The sequence below is a fragment of the Rattus norvegicus genome, chromosome 1 (assembly GCF_021556685.1).
Source record: "Rattus norvegicus strain SHRSP/BbbUtx chromosome 1, alternate assembly SHRSP_T2T, whole genome shotgun sequence".
Lineage (NCBI taxonomy): Eukaryota > Metazoa > Chordata > Mammalia > Rodentia > Muridae > Rattus > Rattus norvegicus.
Window position 1 is genome coordinate 9,041,911 of NC_141534.1, and position 19,889 is coordinate 9,061,799.

The 19,889-nt window shown below is 45.8% G+C and overlaps 1 protein-coding gene across 2 annotated transcripts; it reads left to right on the forward strand.

Annotated features, from left to right (window-relative positions):
- The first annotated feature begins 1,198 nt into the window (after positions 1-1,198).
- Positions 1,199-15,998, forward strand: Fuca2 (alpha-L-fucosidase 2). Of its 2 annotated transcripts, none has more exons than XR_015682816.1 (7): positions 1,199-1,504; positions 3,212-3,399; positions 6,961-7,548; positions 8,121-8,331; positions 8,676-8,866; positions 14,338-14,446; positions 15,719-15,998. XR_015682816.1 is itself a non-coding variant. In NM_001004218.1 (7 exon segments), coding segments are annotated over 7 exon segments (1,380 nt in total). In that variant the 5' UTR covers positions 1,216-1,304; the 3' UTR covers positions 15,860-15,993.
- The last annotated feature ends 3,891 nt before the right edge of the window (positions 15,999-19,889 follow it).

Here is a 19,889-nt window from a genome sequence, read left to right on the forward strand (position 1 = left end):
GCAGGTTGGTGTTCTCTCTCTCTCTCTCTCTCTCTCTCTCTCTCTCTCTCTCTCTCTCTCAAACACACACACACACACACACACACACACACACACACACACACACACATACACAGAGCTCTAGGACATTTTTTTTTAACTGAACTACAGCTCCTAGATAGTACTTTCTTTCTTTTTTTTTTTTTTTTTTTTTCCGGAGCTGGGGACCGAACCCAGGGCCTTGTGCTTGCTAGGCAAGCGCTCTACCACTGAGCTAAATCCCCAACCCTAGATAGTACTTTCATTCCCTCCCTCCCTCCCTCCCTCCCTCCCTTTCTTCCTCCTTTACTTCTTTCCTTCCTGATTTTTGAGACAGTGTCTCATATAGCTCTCTATGTAGTCAAAGATGACCTTGAACCCTGACTCTCCTATTTCTGTTTCCACACTACTATGCTCAGCACTACTCTGGTTTTATTAGGTGCAAGAAACAGAAATCAGGGCTTCCGGCATGCTAAATAAGTATTCAAACAACCAACCTAGCAGGTCCCCAACCCTCCTTAGATGTACATTTCTTAAATGCCCATTCTACTCAGATTGCCTTGCTTCCTAATGCACTTTCTCAGAAAAGTTTGTTCCGCCAACTATCAACGTCAGAAATACCAAGCGCCTGAGTAGAAATGTAAAACCCTTGACCCCAACCCAGATTGGCTGAACCCAAAATTTGGGATTTCATCTGCTACAAATTCGACACTGGCAGAGGCAGATTCAAAGGCTGAGTGCCACGGGAGCTGCTTCAAGAGCTCTCTGGGCCAGGAGAAGCAGCCCAGGCGATTCCTGTCTCAGGCTCCAGTCCCACCGAAGGGCATACAGCTACCAGGGCCTGGCGGTCTCGCTGACCTCTTGACAGGTTTCTGTTAGGAGTCCCTAGAGAGTGAGTCGAAGGTATTAGTCAAAGATCATCCTTAGGTTTTTGTCTCACAGCAGACAAAAGGGACATCTTGGGTAAGTAGATCAGATCTACAGAAACAGAACCAAGGGCTTTTAAAATGCCGAGTCTGCGAAGTAACTGAGTTCTGTGGTTGTGCACCTGAGTAATGCAGCGTTCTTGGGGTCCTTAGGCAATCCGAGCTCCTTAGAGCTCCCAGCCACTCCTACTCCGAACAGCGGCGGTCATCTGACCAAGCAGGTCTTGGTCAGGTGACAGGAGCTGAGCACACTTAGCAAAAGACGGAAGGACAGCGCTAGGCAGCCTCTGCGGCTGACAGAAAAGGTCCCCGGCTTTCCCAGTGACTTGCGGTTCCCCGGAGGACCCCAGGCTGGCGCGCATGCGCCTGGGGCTCCTGATGTTTCTGCCGCTACTGCTGCTGGCAACCCGGTACCGGGCCGTGACAGCCCTTAGCTATGACCCCACGTGGGAGTCTCTGGACAGACGCCCGCTGCCAGCCTGGTTCGACCAGGCCAAGTTCGGAATCTTCATCCACTGGGGAGTGTTTTCCGTGCCCAGCTTTGGTAGTGAATGGTTCTGGTAAGTGCATGCCTTCGCCCAACACACACACACACACACACACACACACACACACACACACACACACACACACACACAGGGCTTTGTGTAGCCTGCATACCTTGGCCACACACACACACACACACACACACACACACACACACACACAGGGCTTTGTGTAGCCCATGCAGTGGCAGTCGGCAGTAGCCAGCCCACTTGGCAGGAGTGCTCCCTGCTTGTCACTGTTTTGGTCAAGGATCGGTTTGCACTTCCAGATGTTGAATACAGTGTTTCTTGATTGAGTGTGTCCTCCCAATCAACACCAAATCTACAGAGTGTTCATGGGAGTTCTTAGGCACTCTGCAGTGGGCCTCCCTACTGGGTGTACTCAAAGGCAACACCTGTGTGTTTAAGGGAGTGCCAGTTCAAAGGGACTGGTGAAATTCCTCACTGGTTAAGGGCTGGTGCTTCTTGTGATGGTTTGTATAAGCTAGGCCCAGGGAGTGGCACTATTAGAAGGTGTGGTCTTGTTGGAGTAGGTGTGTCACTGTGGGTATTGGTTTTAATAGCCAGTCTTCTCCTAGTAGCCTTCAGATGAAGATGTAGAACTCTTACCCCTCCAGCACCATGCCTGTCTGGATGCTGCCATGCTACCGCCTTGATGATAATGGACTGAACCTCTGAACCTGTGAGCCAGCCCCAATTAAATGATATCTTTATAGTATCATGCCTTGGTCACGATGTCTGTTCACAGCAGTAAAACTTTTAAGACACTGGTCTTGTAGAGGACCCTAGTCTGACTCATAACACCCATCCCCACTGGGAGGTTCACATGGGAGGTTCACAACCATGTGTAATTCTGGTTCCAGGGGAAGTTCGTGCTTCTAGACTCCTCCCTCACATGCACACACCTACACACAAACACAAATGTAATTAAAAATAAAATAAGAAATTTTAAAATAAATGTTTCCCGGTTCAGCTATGAAGTTAAGGTCCTTGCATATTACTAAAGCATCAAAACCTCAAAGCAAACAAAAGGGACAGTAAGAGAGGTGTATTACCCCACGTTATCTTCATAGTCACATGATGGTGGGCAGGCAACATGAACTTGTTTCATCTTCAACTTCTTCCTAACCAAAAGCCAGCTTCTCCCTTCATTAGGAGATCCCAGAATCTGTCCGATTCACCAGCCAGCATGGGTTGCGGTGATTGATGCTTCTGAAGTATGCATGTGACTTTGGGTCAGATAGAGGACATGGCCCTTGCTGCCTGTGAGGTCTTTACATCAGGCGGGCAAAGGCAGTGCTCACTGCCGAATTTGCTCAGCCCATGGAAATGTTTCCCCCTATCCACCCAAAGGTTTTCTTCATCAACGAATAGGACGGATGTGTGTTAGGTTTTAGGCGTGCTGTCTTGTCTTGAAATCTTAGCTCCTTAATTTTCACGGTGAGCTAATGTGTGAAGGCAAAGGTGTTACCATGTCTTAAAGGGAGGAATTGGGAGAACCAGTGGCCGGGTTACAGGAGGACCTCACAAAGGAAAAAGGAGAGAATATGGCCAGCTTTTCTGTTTGCATAAGCTGTCCTTGGTGCAAAGCCACACTGATAGAGGGGAGAGAATCTGGCCACAATCTGCATACCGGGCTGGGGGCACGTACTGGGTGAGCCCAGGAATTACTTCAAGCATTTATGTTTATGTGGTCACGTGCTCTTTCTTTTTCTGCCGTAGGTGGTATTGGCAAAAGGAAAGGAGACCCAAGTTTGTGGACTTTATGGACAATAATTATCCCCCTGGCTTTAAGTATGAAGATTTTGGAGTGTTATTTACAGCCAAGTATTTTAACGCAAACCAATGGGCAGATCTTCTCCAGGCCTCTGGTGCCAAATATGTGGTCTTAACTTCCAAACATCATGAAGGTAAGTAGGGCACCTAAGACATACACTGACAATGGCTAGGAAATGTAGGGTCATTCTTTTCGGGTGGAAGCATTAAAGCAAGATCTCCCCGTCAAACCAGGCTTTTCAGAATAACCACAGGTGGAGATTGACAATTGCTTCCACTTTAAGGACCACGCGTTCCACTTTAGTCGGAAAGCATTATGGATCCAGACAGCCAGTACCACAGAATGAGAGGAAAGATAGACAGTTTTTAGGTACACGTTTAACCACTTATGGTGGTTCGAATATGCTTAGCCCATGGAAAGCGGCACTGTTAGGTGATGTGGCCTTTCTGAAGAAAGTATATCCCTGTGGGGGATGGGGCTTTGAGGTCCTATGCTCAGGCTCTACCCAGTGCAGAGGAGTCCCCTTCTGGCTGCCTTTGGATCCTGATGTAGAACTCTGGACTCCTCCAGCACTATGTCTGCCTACAGGCTGCCATGCTTCCTGCCATGATGATAATGGACTGAACCTCTGAGACTGTAAGGCAGCCCTAATGAAACGTTTTCGTTATAAGACTTGTCTTGGTCATAGCGTCTCTTCGCGGCAACGAAACCCTAACTTAGACATCATTTAAATAAATAAATAGATTTATTTAAAGCTGATTGAAGAGAATGAGTATACTTAGTATATATATATGTATATATTATATACAGTTATACTTCCATTTCTGTTCTTTCTTTCTGTGTTGTTGTTGTTGTTGTTGTTTTGAGACAGGGTTTCTCTATGTAGCCCTCCCTGGCTGTCCTAGAATTCACTCTGTAGACCAGGCTGGCCATGAACTTGGAGTTTCACCTTCTTCTGCCTCCTGAGTACTGGGATTAAAGGCGTGTGTCACCACTGCCAGTCTCTCTTTCTATTCTTCAATGCATTCTTGGAAAACACCATGACACTTACGCTGCCTTCCTTATGCTTGACTCATACAGCTGGCTGTGCTTTGTGGGTAACTTTTAGATATGCAAGTCGTGGGTGAGTTGCTACCGATGAAAGAAGACAGGCCTCTAGGAGAAAGAGTTAGAGATTTATAATAGTGCCCAGAAACAAACAAAAGAATTTAAGGGAGCACACAAATCTCGCATGAATAAGATGTTCTGCTATAACCGCCCAGTGTCCACAAGACCATGCAAAGAATCCACCAGAGAAGTCCAGGGAAGTCCTGGCTAATGTTATCTCCAATTAGTGTTAATGTACTGCGTAGTTTCCTTTGCATGGTCTTCTTTATCTTCAAAAGCTGCTTTATATTCTTCAGGGGTGGGAAGGAGGCAGGAGAGATGAGCTCAAACCAAAAATCTGTAATTACCTTAAATATTTTCCCTGTTGGCCACAATCTGATAGCTGCACGATTTCCTCTTCTAAATGTTTCTCCTGACGGGAACATGCCGATCCCTGCTGTCTAGGAACTTTCCCAACCTCTCTGACACAAAGTGAGTTCTTGAAAAAGGAAAGCCCCAAAACCTTTAGACCAGTGGTTTCCGCCCTTCCTAATGCTGTGACCCTGTAATACACTTCCTCATGTTGTGCTGACCTACAACCATAACATTATTTTCGCTGTTACTTCATAACTGTAAGTTTGCCACTGTTATGAATCGTAATGTAAATGTCTGATTCGCAGGACACCTGGCCAGCAACACCCATGAGAGGGTCTTGACCCACAGGTTGAGAACCGTTGCTTTGGTCTGTGTTCCTGTTTAAGGAACCGAACCGTGCTGCCAAATGTTTGCACTCCTTTCAGAACTTTCAGAAAATGTTCTGCTGGCTGCAGCTAGGGGGAGAATCACTGTGTGCTCACTGTGGGTGATGTACTGAGATAAAGAACCAAGCAGTGGCCATGCTGCCCTCTTGGGTTGAACGATTTCGAGGCAGAGGCAGGTCTTAAATGTTCACACTGCCTTCAAGCTTCCCGCAGGCATCCTTAGAGAAAGTGGGAAGCATTTGAGGGACCTCTCCGCAATGAATTTAAAGAGTGGGTTAGTCCTCAGGCTTGTCCTAACACGAGAGTAAAGTGAGCAGCTATAGTGTCTGGCAAGCATCTGCCCTTCAAGGTGTTTAAAGACGAATGAAATGGTAACAGAGTTCTTAATGGCCCAAGGCACGAGCTGAAATTTCTGTAGATTTTATAATTATTTCTCCAGCATCTCAGTTTATATATCTCTTCTAACATTTTATATAGAATGGTGAGCAACCTATAGAAGGGTTCTATAGAAGGGAGAGCCAAGTCCTGTTAAAATATAAATTATTTCAAAGTGCTTGGGTAATGTTGTGTGTTACTTTCTTTACCTTTTTAGTCATTATCGGGGGACTTTAAAGAATAAAATCCACGTTTATGGCTTTAGGGTAAGATGGGTGCCTTCCTTAGGATTTCCCTGCTGCAAAGAGACACCATGACCAAGACAATTCTTAAAAAGTAAAACATATAATCAAGGCTGGCTTACAGTTTCAGAGGTTCAGTCCATTATCATCATAGCAGGACACATGGCAGCGTGCAGGTGGATATGGTGCTAGAGGAGTGGAGAGTTCTACATCTTGTTTTGAAGGCAGCCAGAAGGAGACTCTCTTCTGCAGGCAGCCAGGGGGAGGGGGGTTCTGATTCCACACTGTGTGGTGCTTGGCTTAGGAGACCTCAAAGCTCACCCCCACAGCGATGCCCTTCCTCCATCAAGGCCACACCTATTCCAACAAAGCCACTCCTCTTATAATGCACTTCCCGTGGGCCAAGCATATTGAAATCACTAAAAAGTACAGAACTAATGGGAAATAGCACATCTTCTTTCCCTCTGTTTAAATTAATTATCATGCCACGGAGATTTACTTCCTGTCCTTGTGAGTATTCTGAGACTCACATTGTAACGAAACCCATCCAAGAGGTAGACCTTTACCCATTGAATCAGAAGACACTGGGCTGGAGAGATGGCTCAGCGGTTAAGAGCACTGACTGCTCCCCCAGAGGTCCTGAGTTCAAATCCCAGCAACCACATGGTGGCTCATAACCATCTGTAATGGTGTCTGATGCCCTCCTTCTGGTGTGTCTGAAAACAGCTACAATGTACTCATATAAATATAATAAATAAATGTTATATTTATTTATTAAAAATACGAACCCCACAGACTATACACCTTAGGTCTTTGTCCCAAATAGCAGAGATCATCACTCGGTGTGATAGATGTGGAAGGTGTCCTCCTCTTACCAATGACTGTCGTTGATCGGATATTTCGTTTTTAGACGCTAGGCTAACAATCGGCTGATGGGTATAGCCAGAAACATTGCAGACGCCGGAACACTACGCTGCTCCCCAAGAGCCTCCGCTTCTGTACCTGGAGACGGAGTGTGCAGCTCTTACCCCCAATCTCGCGTTACTTATATTCCCGTTTGCTTGCCCAAACGAGTACAAGACAGAATGCAAAAGTGGGCCAAGAAACGGTTGTCCGGGGGAAGCAGTGAATTGTGGGTTTGCTTTGAATTGTTTTGGTGTTCTCATGGCTTCAAATTTATCAGCGTCAAGGCGTTAACGCTTCCGAGGGCTGTCTGCTGTCCTTTCCCAGGATTCACTCTGTGGGGTTCGGCCCATTCTTGGAATTGGAACGCGGTCGATGAGGGGCCGAAGAGGGACATCGTCAAGGAGCTTGAGGTGGCTGTGAGGAACAGGACTGACTTGCACTTTGGTCTGTACTATTCTCTTTTTGAATGGTTCCACCCACTCTTTCTGGAGGATCAATCCAGCGCGTTCCAGAAGCAGCGGTTTCCCGTTGCTAAGACGTTGCCTGAGCTCTATGAGTTGGTGACCAAGTACCAGCCGGAAGTTCTGTGGTCAGACGGAGATGGGGGAGCGCCAGATCACTACTGGAATAGTACTGACTTCTTGGCCTGGCTCTATAACGAAAGGTCTGCACACTTTCGAGCACCTGTACGCGTCTTGAACACTCCGACTGTGTATAGAAGCGTTTACCTTCCTGTGGTTTAATGATCGTTTATGCTGTGGAAGGACCAAATCCTTACAAGCCGTGCTTATTAGCTTGGTCAGTAGTTAGTAAAAAAACGATCAGAAATATGTCAGATACTGCCAGACTGATTTCCTAATCAATTTAAGAATACCAAGATCAAGACGTGACTGGGACCCTCTGCTTTAAGTTGTGAGTCAAAACTGCCCCTGTATATGGAGTCCCGTTCTTTCTACTTGATCCACCAGACCTAAGAAATTGGGGAGTGTATTTTACGTGACGTCAACCCTCAATTTTTTTCAGAGATTTTTCTAGTAGGAGGCACCAATCATCGGATGAGGACCTATAAGGCTATTTAGTCCTTGGTGGTGAGGACTGGGGGGTCAGGGGGCGGAATGGGACTTGTCTTGAGTTTAAATTCAGGTTAGGCTACCATTCGCCACGTGAGTGTGGAAACCAGCAGTAACTGTCCAGTGTTCTCACACATGCCATGCTGTCACAGCTGGACTCTGGGTTTTACACCAGTTATCCTCACTGAAACAACAGCGAAGGAATTCAGTCCTCAAAGAGGTTGAGGAATTTGCCCCAGGCCTAGAAACTGGAATGTGAGTTCTCCAGCCCTCTCAGATCTATTGGGCTTTAGAAACGGGAGGCTTTCTGCTTTCTTACCGCCATTTCTGACGGAGGCGGGGAGTGGGTGGATCTGTTTGTGGTGACGTTGCCCTCTGTTTCAAGGACACTTTCTCTTGCCCTTTTCATTTCAGCCCAGTTCGGGACACAGTAGTCACCAATGATCGCTGGGGAGCTGGCTCTATCTGCAAACACGGTGGTTACTATACTTGCAGTGACCGTTATAATCCCGGACATCTCTTGCCACACAAGTGGGAGAACTGCATGACAATAGACAAGTTCTCCTGGGGCTACAGACGGGAGGCTGAAATCGGTGACTATCTTACCATTGAAGAATTGGTGAAGGTACAGTGAAATATGTTGTGGGGCTGTTCTGGAAAGTTCTTATAATGAGGGGGTACAGGATTTTTTTCCTTACAATTGGGATTGTGTAGTGCCACAAGCTTGGGACATTATCCTCTGTGGGGTTTTTTCCCTATGAAATTATATATATGTGTGTATATATATATGCATTTATGTATGTATATATATATATGTATGTGTATATATGTATTTTTGTATATATATGTATTTTTGTATATATGTATGTATTTGTATATGTTTAATTTTTTTCTATTTCAAAACTATTTATTCTTAATATTTCTCTATTTCCAACTACGTTTGCGCGCTCTCTCTCTCTCTCTTTTTAGCAACTTGTGGAAACGGTCTCATGTGGAGGAAATCTCCTGATGAATATTGGCCCCACACTAGATGGCATCATTCCTGTAATTTTTGAGGAGCGCTTAAGGCAAATGGGAACCTGGCTGAAAGTCAACGGGGAAGCTATTTATGAAACACATACTTGGAGGTCTCAGAACGACACCGTCACTCCTGACGTGTGGTAAGTTTTCCCGCTTAACAAGTACTGCTTGACAGAAGTAAGCACTCAATATCTGAGCGACCTATAGAGAGAGCAGGATAAAAAGCAAGACTGGATTACTGCTGCGTGACCGCACACGCTCCCACCTGACTCAAACACGGAGAGAAGGAATGAGAATTAGCGTGCTATTGAACAAAACGTTCATCAAATCCTGCTTACTAATGCCTAGACATCCCCTAGTCATGGGCACTTTTTAGCTAAGTTGCCTGTTAGAAAATTGAAAGGTGTTTAGACAACTGAAAATTACCAAGTAGTTAACGTAGAAGACTAGTGTTCTGTCGCTAGTCAATTTCCTGGTTTTGGCGATACTATATCCCACCAAATCGGCAAGCCAGAGATCCCCAAGGGCAGCGTAAACAGTAAGTTAAAGTTAGCCAGTAGAGGACCCTGAGAGAATGGTAAAATAAAAGTATTGCCTGCTCCTGCAGAGACGCAAGCTGTGATGGAAAGACTGGCGGGATGGTGGAGGGACACCGGAAATGATACTTAACATCACGTTGAGGAAGTGCAGGTGAAATGCAAGTAAAAACCACAGCCAGACATCGTCTCACATCCTACCCTACCTAGAATAGCTACCCTTTTAGAAAGGGCAACTGATACACTCCAGGGTCCTGAGAACTTGCAACCCCAGCAGCTGGGGCGGGGCAGTACGTCAGTCCCTCAAAACATTGAAACAGAATCACTCCGCTACCCAGCAATTCCACCTCCGAGGATATAGGCAGAGGAATGAGACCAGAAGAACTATATCCCCAGACACTTAAAGTGTGAGAGGAATGGAGTCCACTCACAGACAGTTAACCTAAAGGGGTACATGCACGCTACACACATTATTCAGCTCTGGGAAGGAAGGTGCTGTCGTTAAAATTAATGTGGGGTTTCTACCCCACATCTAATCATTTAGATCCCAGATAATGGACACAAAACCTTTATATTTATAATAAACCCTTAAAGCACTAGATCTGGGCAGATACCTACCCTCTATGCTATTGTGTCTACTTCCCTATTGAGAACCCGAAGATATAACTTGCCATGTTCTGTCTGGGCCACTCTTGCTCTAACCGACCAGCCTTCGTGACTAGTTCTCATGATCTCTCGCCCTATGGCGTCTCTCCTCTCCTCCTTTTCTGCCCTCCACGTGTTTCCTTCTCAGACCCCCAGCCCCAGGGAATAGAAACCCAACTACTTCTCTTCTGCTCAGCTATAGGCTGACAACCTATCTCCTTGTTCCTGAGGCAACCAGGTCTGGGGGTGGGCAGCATTTAGCATTATGGGACATAGCAACAGGTCAAACCTCAATAGGAAAGAAATGCTACAACACAGATGAAATTTTCAGGAATTTGTGTGAAGTGAAATGACACAGTCGCAAAAGGGGACAAATATTATTCATGAGGTACCTAGAGTAGTCAAAGTCATAGAGACAGGAGCAAGGGGGCGGGGAGGTTGGGGGCTTGATTAACGGGGTGTGGTGATCTGTGACTACAGTTAATTCCTTATGTGTCTCCTTACTCCTTCCCATTCTTATGCTACTCACAGAAGATTACCGTTGGTTAAATCCAGCTATATCTTTCTGAGGCCCTGCTAAGTGACTACCCCTGCAGTCACATAGGCACAATGTCAAATTAGCTCACCGTTGGCTTTAAGCCCAGCCTCTTGTTTTCTCCCTCACATCCCAAATCCTCCAGGCAAGGAGGTGGCACAGCTTTCTGATTCCACACCTCCTCTCCAGTCCCCTTCTTTCTTAGGCCCTTTCCCACCCGCACAGAGGCACGTTATTTATTTTATCTCATTGCCACCCACCTTTCCGTTTTCTCCTTTTACTCAAAATAAAATACCTTGCAGAACAATTTCTGACTGTTGCTTCTAGCTGGAGCTCCATTCTTTATCTCTTGAACTCACTAGGTTTGGGTTTCCACCCTACCTCTCCGGAAATTGCCATGTTCAAGACCCACTGTGGCTTTTCTCTTGCAGCCCCAGTAGTCCGCGTGCCAGGTTTCTTGTTTTCCGAACCCTCTGGCATTGCTTGCCTCAGACGATCAGACTCTTTGGCTGTTCCTCGTTAGCCTGTATCTGATCTTTCCAGCCTCTTATCTTCAAGTGTCTAGCTTAATCCTCCACTTGACATTCGGTGGTTTTAACCTGCCTTCTAACTTCATGGCTGTCTTAGTTAGGGTTTCCACTGCTGTGAAGAGACACCGTGGCCACAGCAACTCTTACAAAGGCAAGCATTTAACTGGGGCTGGCTCACAGTTGAGAGGTTTAGTCCATTATCATCATGGTGGGAGACAAGGTGACCTGCAAGCGGACATGGTGCCATAGCTGAGAGTTCTACATCTGGCTTGGCAGGCAGCAGGGAGAAAGAGACTCTGGGCCTGGCTTGAGCATTTGAAACCTCAAAGCCCACCCCCAGTTCTGCTGCTGGCTGAGGCCAGACCATGGCCCCCTTGTTCAATTACACCTTCACCAGCTTTCTGTTCTTTGATGGTTTCCTTCACTGCCTAAGCTGTCCTAGAACTCACTCTGTAGACTAGGCTGAACATGAACTCTGAAATCCACCTGCTTCTGCCTCCTCAGTCCTGGGGTTAAAGGCACAGGCCACCATGCACAGTCCTGAGCTTTTTTAAAATTCCTTTTTACAAGTTGGAAGCTTAGCTGGGTGCAGTCTTGCCCTGAGGTCACCACTCCCTTTTTATTTTATTTAGCTTGAGGCTTTTCTTTGATCTTTTTATCTCCTAGAGCAAAGCATTTAGCTCCAATAAACTTCCTGGTGCCCTTTTCCTCAAACTATTCATTTTGTATTTTTCTTCGCTCTCCTGCTCCCTTTCGTTACAGATCTGCATAAATGTGGCCACTAGCAACCCATAACACAGGCAGAGCTAGGCTGTTCTGAAATCCCTTTTCCCAAAACTGCTAATCCGCAACTCTTCAGTTTAGCCTCAGTCAGAGTTTTGGAGGAGGGGAGAAAGCAGCCATATTTTCCACCAAAATATGATATGAAAGTCTCTAGGCCATAAACACAAATTCTTCCCTGAAACCTTGTGAGCCAGGCCCCTACAGTTCACATCACCCCCAACACCTCTGTCTTCCTGTTCCTACCAGTATGGCCCATTAAGCCCCACCTAAAGTGTTCAGCTGCTTTTCTAATGCAAAGTTCCAAAGTCCGCATTCCGAATCCGAACAGAAGCATGGTCCAGTCTATCTAGCAAATCCAACCTCTGTCTTAGTTCCTCCAACAAGCCACACCCACTCCAACAAGCCACACCTACTCGAACAAACCACACCCACTCCAACAAGCCACACCCACTCCAGCAAAGGCCACACCTACCCCCAACAAGCCACACCTACTCCAACAAACCACACCCACTCTAGCAAGCTACACCTACTCCAACAAGGCCACACCTACCCTAACAAGCCACACCCACTCCAATAAGCCACACCTACTCCAACAAAGCCACACCTACTCCAACAAGGCCACATCTCCTAATGGTGCCCTTTGAGCCTAGGAGCCATTTTCACTCAAACCATTCACACAACAATCAGTTCATCATCAGGTCTATTGTTTCGGCTTCTGAAATGTATATAGACTCTGGCCACCTCACCTTCTCTGTGGTGGCTTTCCATTGTCTCACCCCTGGATTACTTCAGTACCTTACTCGGCTAACCCCATTTCTGGCCTGTGCTTTGTGTTCTATTTTTACTCCTTTCCTAATGGGATGTGGGAAATCTGAACATTCTTGCCAGTACAATATACACATATGCCCAGCATACGTGAGTCCATCAGAGGGGCAACCTTGGGGTCAGTCTTCAGACACCTTCCACCTTCTGCTTGAACCAGCTTCTCTTATTATAGTGAAGCCTAGCGGTTCACCCCATAGGTCCAGGTACCTGGCCCATGAGCTTCCAGGGATTCATGTTGCATTCTAAGATTAGAGGTGTACCACTGTGTTCAGATTTTGAAACACAGACCCTCAGGATCGTGAGGCAAGCCCTTTACCGACTGAGCCAGCTTCTAGCCCTTTACTCCTGTTCTTTTTATATAGTCTCAGGAGAGCAATCAAGAAAACTAGTGATTTATTTGTGTTTTCAATATGTCATGACGTAACCCAGGCTGACATCGTTCCTGGCTTAGAGCACTCCTGTACACAAATTCTTCCAAGGCCTCCAGTCTCGAGGGAGAAGTGAGGCCTTGCAGAGGTCTCCTTGGCCTTAGGAAATCTGGTCCTTGCTTGTTCTGATCTCCTTGGCTCTCCCTTTCCCTGCTCCCCGACTCCCCTGTTGCTGTGCAGGCCAAGCACACTAATCCTCCATGCTTTCGTACCCGGAAGTCTTTCCGACATGTTCTCATGGAGCATCCTGGTTTGTGGGTTTTATGGCTGTCTTCTCAGAGAGATCGTCCCTCCCCATTCTGATCGGTGTTCTGCCCCAGGCCTAGCCTTTCTGACCTTAGTAGGCCTCGTTCTTCTGCATGTTTTTCTCTATGGATTCCCAGGTAGCCTGGAAATCTCAGAGATCTGTGTGAGTGCTGGGATTGGAGCTATGTGTTTAACGCTCAGTGCCACACATACCTTCCTTTCATCATCCTTGTTTATCCCACTGGGATGTGGGCAAGCGAGATCAGGGACTGTCTGAGGCTGTATCTGTAGCCTTACAACACTGAGGACTGTTCTAGATTTCTGTAAGTATCGTTGAGAAATTGGGAGAACAATGAATGGTTGTCCCTGTGTCCCCTTATGGTTTCCACTGTTCTCTCTTGTGCTGTGACTCTCGGGTTAAACATGGTTGTCTTGGTATAGAAGCTGTCTGATGTCCCAATCTTTAAAAAAGGACAAAAACAACCATTTGTTACAATTTTATGTTTTCTTTCACATTGTGATTCAAGACTTATATTTTATTTGCGTGATTTTCCGTTCTAGCCTGAGGCACGTAAAAACCAAGCACCGTGTTTGGCTTTCTGCTGCATCTCTAATAGTGAGAACACTATATCCGCAGGTGGAAGCCTAGCTAGCTCCCGTTAGCTTATTTCTACGCTCTGTTCTCAGCTCCACATGAGCAGTTCGAAGAGAGACATTAGCTCACCGATCCTCTCACCCGCCAAACTTCCTCTCAAGCAGGTATGGCAACACTCCTGTGATGCCAGCATTGAGGGAACTAAGGCACCAGGACTGTCTTGAGTTCAAGGCTTGTCCCAGCTACAGATTAAGACTGACACAAGACAGAGCAAAAACCAACCTGCTTTTAATATTGGAGGTTTGGAAAAGGGAGGGACTTTTCATACCATATGGGAGGAAAGTGGGCCTTTTATTTATTTTTTTTACTAGTGGTGACATTGTCAAGTATCTGTCAAACAATTGCAGACATGAACCAGAAATACGGACAGACATGGGATGTAACTTGATACAATGGCAGGGTCTTTTTGTCTGTTTTTTTCTAACCAGGTACACATCTAAACCTGAGAAGAAATTAGTCTATGCTATTTTTCTGAAATGGCCCATCTCTGGAAAGCTGTTTCTTGGACAACCCATAGGTAGTCTGGGGGAAACAGAGGTAAGAATGAATTTTATCATGACTCTTCCTTTAGTTGGTGAGGGTAAACCACGTTGGGGAGAACATAGCTTGCTTTAGCTTCTAGGGGAAACTTTCACGTGAACCTCATGTGAAAGGAACCTTAATGGCCTCCCTGTCTTAGTTAGAGTTTTCCTGCTGTGAACAGACACCATGACCAAGGCAACCCTTATAAGGACAACATTTAATTGGGGCTGGCTTACAGGTTCAGAGGTTCAGTCCATTATCATCAAGGCAGGAGCCTGGCAATGTCCAGGCGGGCATCGTGCAGGAGGAGCTGAGAGTTCTACATCTTCATCTGAAGGCTGCCAGGAGAAGACTGACTTCTAGGCAGCTAGGATGAGGGTCTTAAAGCCCACACCCACAGTGACACACCTACTCCAACAAGGCCACACCTCTAATATTGCCATCTCTGGGTCAAGCATATTCAAACCATCGCACTTCTCCAACACCACACCAAGAACATGTCAAATCAAAGAAAGATGTTGTCATTCTTTTGTGATTATTAAAGGCTGTCATCAGACCCAGTGGAGTGCCCTGCAATGTATCTTGGGCCCTTTTCTAGAAGTTGATGTGTTTGGAATGAAATATCCTGTGACTCTCTTGTGACTCCCCTTCACATTTTAGTTCTAACAATGGAGGTTGACCAGGTAGAAAACTGGGTTTCAAATCTAGTGTTAAAGCAGTCTCCAAACCTGGACGCGGCAGTGTTTCGTTGTTTTGTTTTGCTTTCTTTAAATCTATGTCTTGCTTGGCATTAACTAGTATGATTAAAATTCAGGGCTTTGTTTTGCGTTTTTTCCATGTGATGAAGCGTTATGGTTCAAGTAACCCTAGAGTATGTTCAGAACTACTTACTTGACTTCTCTTAGAATGAGCAAGACCAAGACTGCGAAACAGCCGTCGATACCACTGGTTAAATCCATACACTATTGAAGGGTAAAACATCACTGGAAAACTTGACAGTAGTGACTACCCAGAAGGAAGTCGTTATTCTGGGTGTAAGAACTGGGCAGAGTGCTCCCCGTTACTTCCCGCGTTGTCTTCAAGCATCCTTCCCAACCTGTGCACACGTTTGTTCGTGTCTCAGGGGTAACAGGGACAACAGGAATGAGTGTAAGAGAGCGTGCGAGTGCCAAAGGTAGAAGTGGAGCCCTGTCTAGCACTTTTTAAGAAACTCTAATTCCTTAGCCAGTGGACATCACCGGGATGTATTTGGGAACATTTACGCATTGTCCCTGTTTCCGATTGCAGGTAGAACTACTGGGCCACGGACGGCCACTGACTTGGACATCTTCAAAGCCAAGCGGCATTGTGGTGGAGTTGCCCCGGCTAAGCGTTCATCAGATGCCCTGTAAATGGGGATGGACTCTGGCACTAACCAATGTCACTTAACCTGCAGCAGACAGATGCGTTCTACAGGAGCCTCTAACCACAGGAAACGTCAGGGTTTCCTTTTTTTTTTTGTTGTTGTTGTTACACTAAAGAGACTAAATGATATAAAAATGATATAAAAACTGAAGCCATTACGCGATGCAGCTTCCCCTCTCTTTCTTCCTAAATTCTTCCCTACATTGCTCGTGTCACCGTCTGACCATGCTTTCCTCCAAAGTCTCTTCCTACTGAGTCCATGTCACATGTCACTCACGGCAGGTGGAAATCTTTTTCCAGGGAAGCTAGGAACTGGCGATGCTATGGACTGAATTTCCTCCCAACTCCTCGTCTTATATTGAAGCCCTAACACCCCACACGGCTGTTTTTAGAAACAGAGACCTTGGAGAGACGGGTAAGATCAGGCTGTCATAGGGTTATCCCTAATACCAGAGAATCTGCTGTCCTATGAGGGAAGGAGACAGTAGAGATACAAGAGCACAGAGGAAAGCCACGTTAGGAGACATTCATCCACAAGCCAGGGGGAGGAGTGCAGAAGAAACCGAGTCTCTCAAACACCCTCATCTTGGATTTCTGCCCTCCAGGACTGAAAGGAAGCATAACTCCCTGTTGTAGAAGCCATCCAGGATGTTTGGTCTCTCCCATATCCCCCATCACCCTGTCATTGAATCCTTGTATATAATGCAGGCAGTATGTAATAGATTAGATTTGAGGTAGGCATCCAGGGAAGTCCATAGTTACCCTTTTCATTGTAAAGGCTCCCCTCTTGTTTATAAAGCTCCTATTGGCTGGAGACATTTTGAAACACAAGTTACCTCCTAGGTCTTTTATAATATTTTAGTATATATTCTTCCAATTCGGGTACGGGACACGGTGTGAGGTTGGAAGGGCAGGGTTATTTTTTAATAAGGGCTAAAACTCAAGTTGCAAACCTAGTTGAAAATTGGGAAGGTGTTATTAGCTTCTTTTCGGTTCCTGTCATGAAACCCAATGGCCAACGCCATTTACGGGAGGGAGAGTTTTAGGTTGACTTACAGTGCTGGGGTTATTGGAGAGTCCGCCATAGTAGAGAGACATAGCAGCAGGCAGGCACAGCGGCCGGAGACCACCACATCCTCAACTGCCAGTACGAGGCAGAGGGTAGACTGGCTAAGGAGAACTCTATACCTGTGGTTCTCAACCTTCCCAATGCTGCAACCCTCTAGTATAGTTCCTTATGTTGTCATGACTCCGCCCCCACAACCATAAAATTATTTTCACATGTATAATTTCGCTACTGTTATGAATTGCAATGTATTTGCAGTTTTGGAGAGAGATTTGTTTGTTGGGGGGTCACGACCCTTAGGCTGAGAACCACTAATCTATCAATGCCTACCTGCCCCAGAAGGCTGCATTACCCAACCCTTCCCAAATATGGAGACCAGGGTTTTAAATACCTAAATCTATGGAGGATTTTTCTCATTCCCAACATCTACCCCCAACCAAAGCCTACTTAGATCATTGTCTTAGTTTCTTTTCTGTTGCTGTGGCAAAAACGCCACGAGCAAAGCGACACTTCTAAGAGAGAGAGTTTAACTGGGCTTGTGGTTACAGAGGATTGGAGTCTATGGTGGCAGAGCAAGGGTGTAGAGGTAGGTGGCTGGAGCAGTGGCCGAGAGCTCACCTATGGATCCAAGTGCAGTAGGCAGAGAAACACTAGGGAAGGCTTCTGACAGGCCTCCTCCAGCAAGGCCTCCTAATCTTCCCCAAACTTCCATCAAATGAGAAGCAAGTATTCAAACAATGGCTGTGGGGGGCCATTCTCATTCAAATGACCACTATGGTCCTGTAGAATGAGGTAAAAATGGTGTTCACGATGATAGAAGTTTAAGGAAAAATTGGTTAAAGAGATCATTCCCAAGGGGTGTTCAACATGGTCCGAGGTGATGATGCACATCTTTATTCCCAGCACTAGAGGGGCTACGGCAAGAGGATCACAAGTTCAGGGCCAGCATGCATGCTACATAGGCACACAGACCATCTCAAACAAAACAAATATTTTTTTTTCTTTTTTTTCGGAGCGGGGACCGAACCCAGGGTCTTGTGAAAACAAATATTTTTAAGTGGTCATATCTTTTTTGTTATATTATGTATTCAAATTCATTGTTTTAAAAACATTATTTATGGCCAGACAGTGTTACCTTGTGCCTTTAATCCCAGTGCTTAGGGGGCAGAGGCAGGCAGATCTCTGAGTTCAAGTCAGCCTGGTCTACAGATCAAGTTCCAGGATAGACAGGGTTACGCAGAGAGACATTGTCTTGAAAAACCAAAAATAAATAAATAATATAAAATATAATAAACCTTTTAAGTGGTAAAATAAAATACCATTCATTATATCTCCTAAAATCTCTCTTTAAGGTCGAGATCTTTTAAGAAATTACTCATTGCTGAAGACCTTGTAACTATCAAGACTTGTTCTTTTTGAGATGACGTTGTCCAGACTCAAATTTTGGGGCTCAAGCAATCTTACTGCCCCAGTCTTCAAGTCGCAGGGATTATAGATGTGCCCCACCACACCTGGCTGCTACTATCAACTATTCAAAACTATGTCAAAATATTCACGGGGAAAATACTTCAGTTAGTCCTAAATCTCAATATTTTATTAAATTTTTATTTATCTTAAACCTATAAATACATTAGGTATAGGTTTAAATGATCACATTCTACACCAAGAAAACACGCACAAAAATTCTTTTTACTTGTTTTCTTTTCATTAGTTTATTTATTCACTTTGCATCTGATCACAGCCCTCCCCTCCTCTCAGGACCCCCCTCCACATGGTCCCCCCACCCCATCCCATATCCTTTGAGGAGGGGGAGGACCCTCTGGGTATCTCCAAACCCTGGCACATCACTGCAGGACTAGGCACATCTTTCCCCACTGAGACCAGGCAAGGCAGTCCAGTTAGGGGAGTGGGATCCTCAAGCAGGCAACAGAGTCAGGGACAGCCTCCCACTCCAGCTGTTGGGGACCTGCATGAAGACTAAGTGCACAACTGTTATAAATGTGTGAGAGGAGTGGGGTGGGATGGGCCTTGTTGGTGAGAAAACACAAAATTTTAAAAAGAAACAAAGTCAAACAAAATCCAAAGCAGTGTTGTAAGAATCTTGACACAGCTGTTTAACACCTGACAAAAAACAAAGTAAGGATAGAGTTACCATGGTGAGAACCACTCATTGGAGGCATGAGACAATTGGTTACATTGGGTCTGACTGTTTTTTTTTCTTTTCTTTTCTTTCTTTTTTTTTTCCCCCCCTTCCGAGCTGGGGACCGAACCCAGGGCCTTGCGTTTGCTAGGTAAGCGCTCTACCACTGAGCTAAATCCCCAACCCAACCTTACATTGGGTCTGAAATGAGGCTGTAGAGAAAGGAACGTTTGACCAACACTTGTTTTTCTGTCTCCTCCTCCCCCCTCCCTCCTCCTCCTCTTCCTCCTTCCCCTCCTCCTTCTCCTCCTCCTCCTCTTCTTTTCTCCTCTTCCTCCTCCTCTTCCTCCTTCTCCTCCTCCTCTTCTTTTCTCCTCCTCCTCCTCCTCTTCCTCCTCCTTCCTCTTCCTCCTCTTCTCTTCCTCTTCTTCCTCTTCTTTCCTCCTTCCTTCCTTCCTTCCTTCCTTCCTTCCTTTCTTCTTTCCTTCTTTCTTTCTTTCCTTCCTTCCTTCCCAAGCAGACCCAGACCACAGAATGGTGTTACCTGTATCTTGGGTAAATCTTTGTACTAAAGTTGAACTTCTCTGTAAATACCCTCACAGGTATGTTCAGAGGCATTCCTGTAGGTGTGTTCAAACCCAGTTAGACTGACAAGGAAAATTAACCATCACAGTACCTCATAACTTGACATGCAAATAAATACATTATGTTAACCCTAATGCTCCAGCCCTCAGCCTTCATTATATGATAGAATGTGTTCTACTACATGTGTGCTACAAATCTACTAATACCAGACGGGGAATAAGTGTTGCAACTCTGAGGGGCAAGGGTTCCCAAAATGGAAGCAT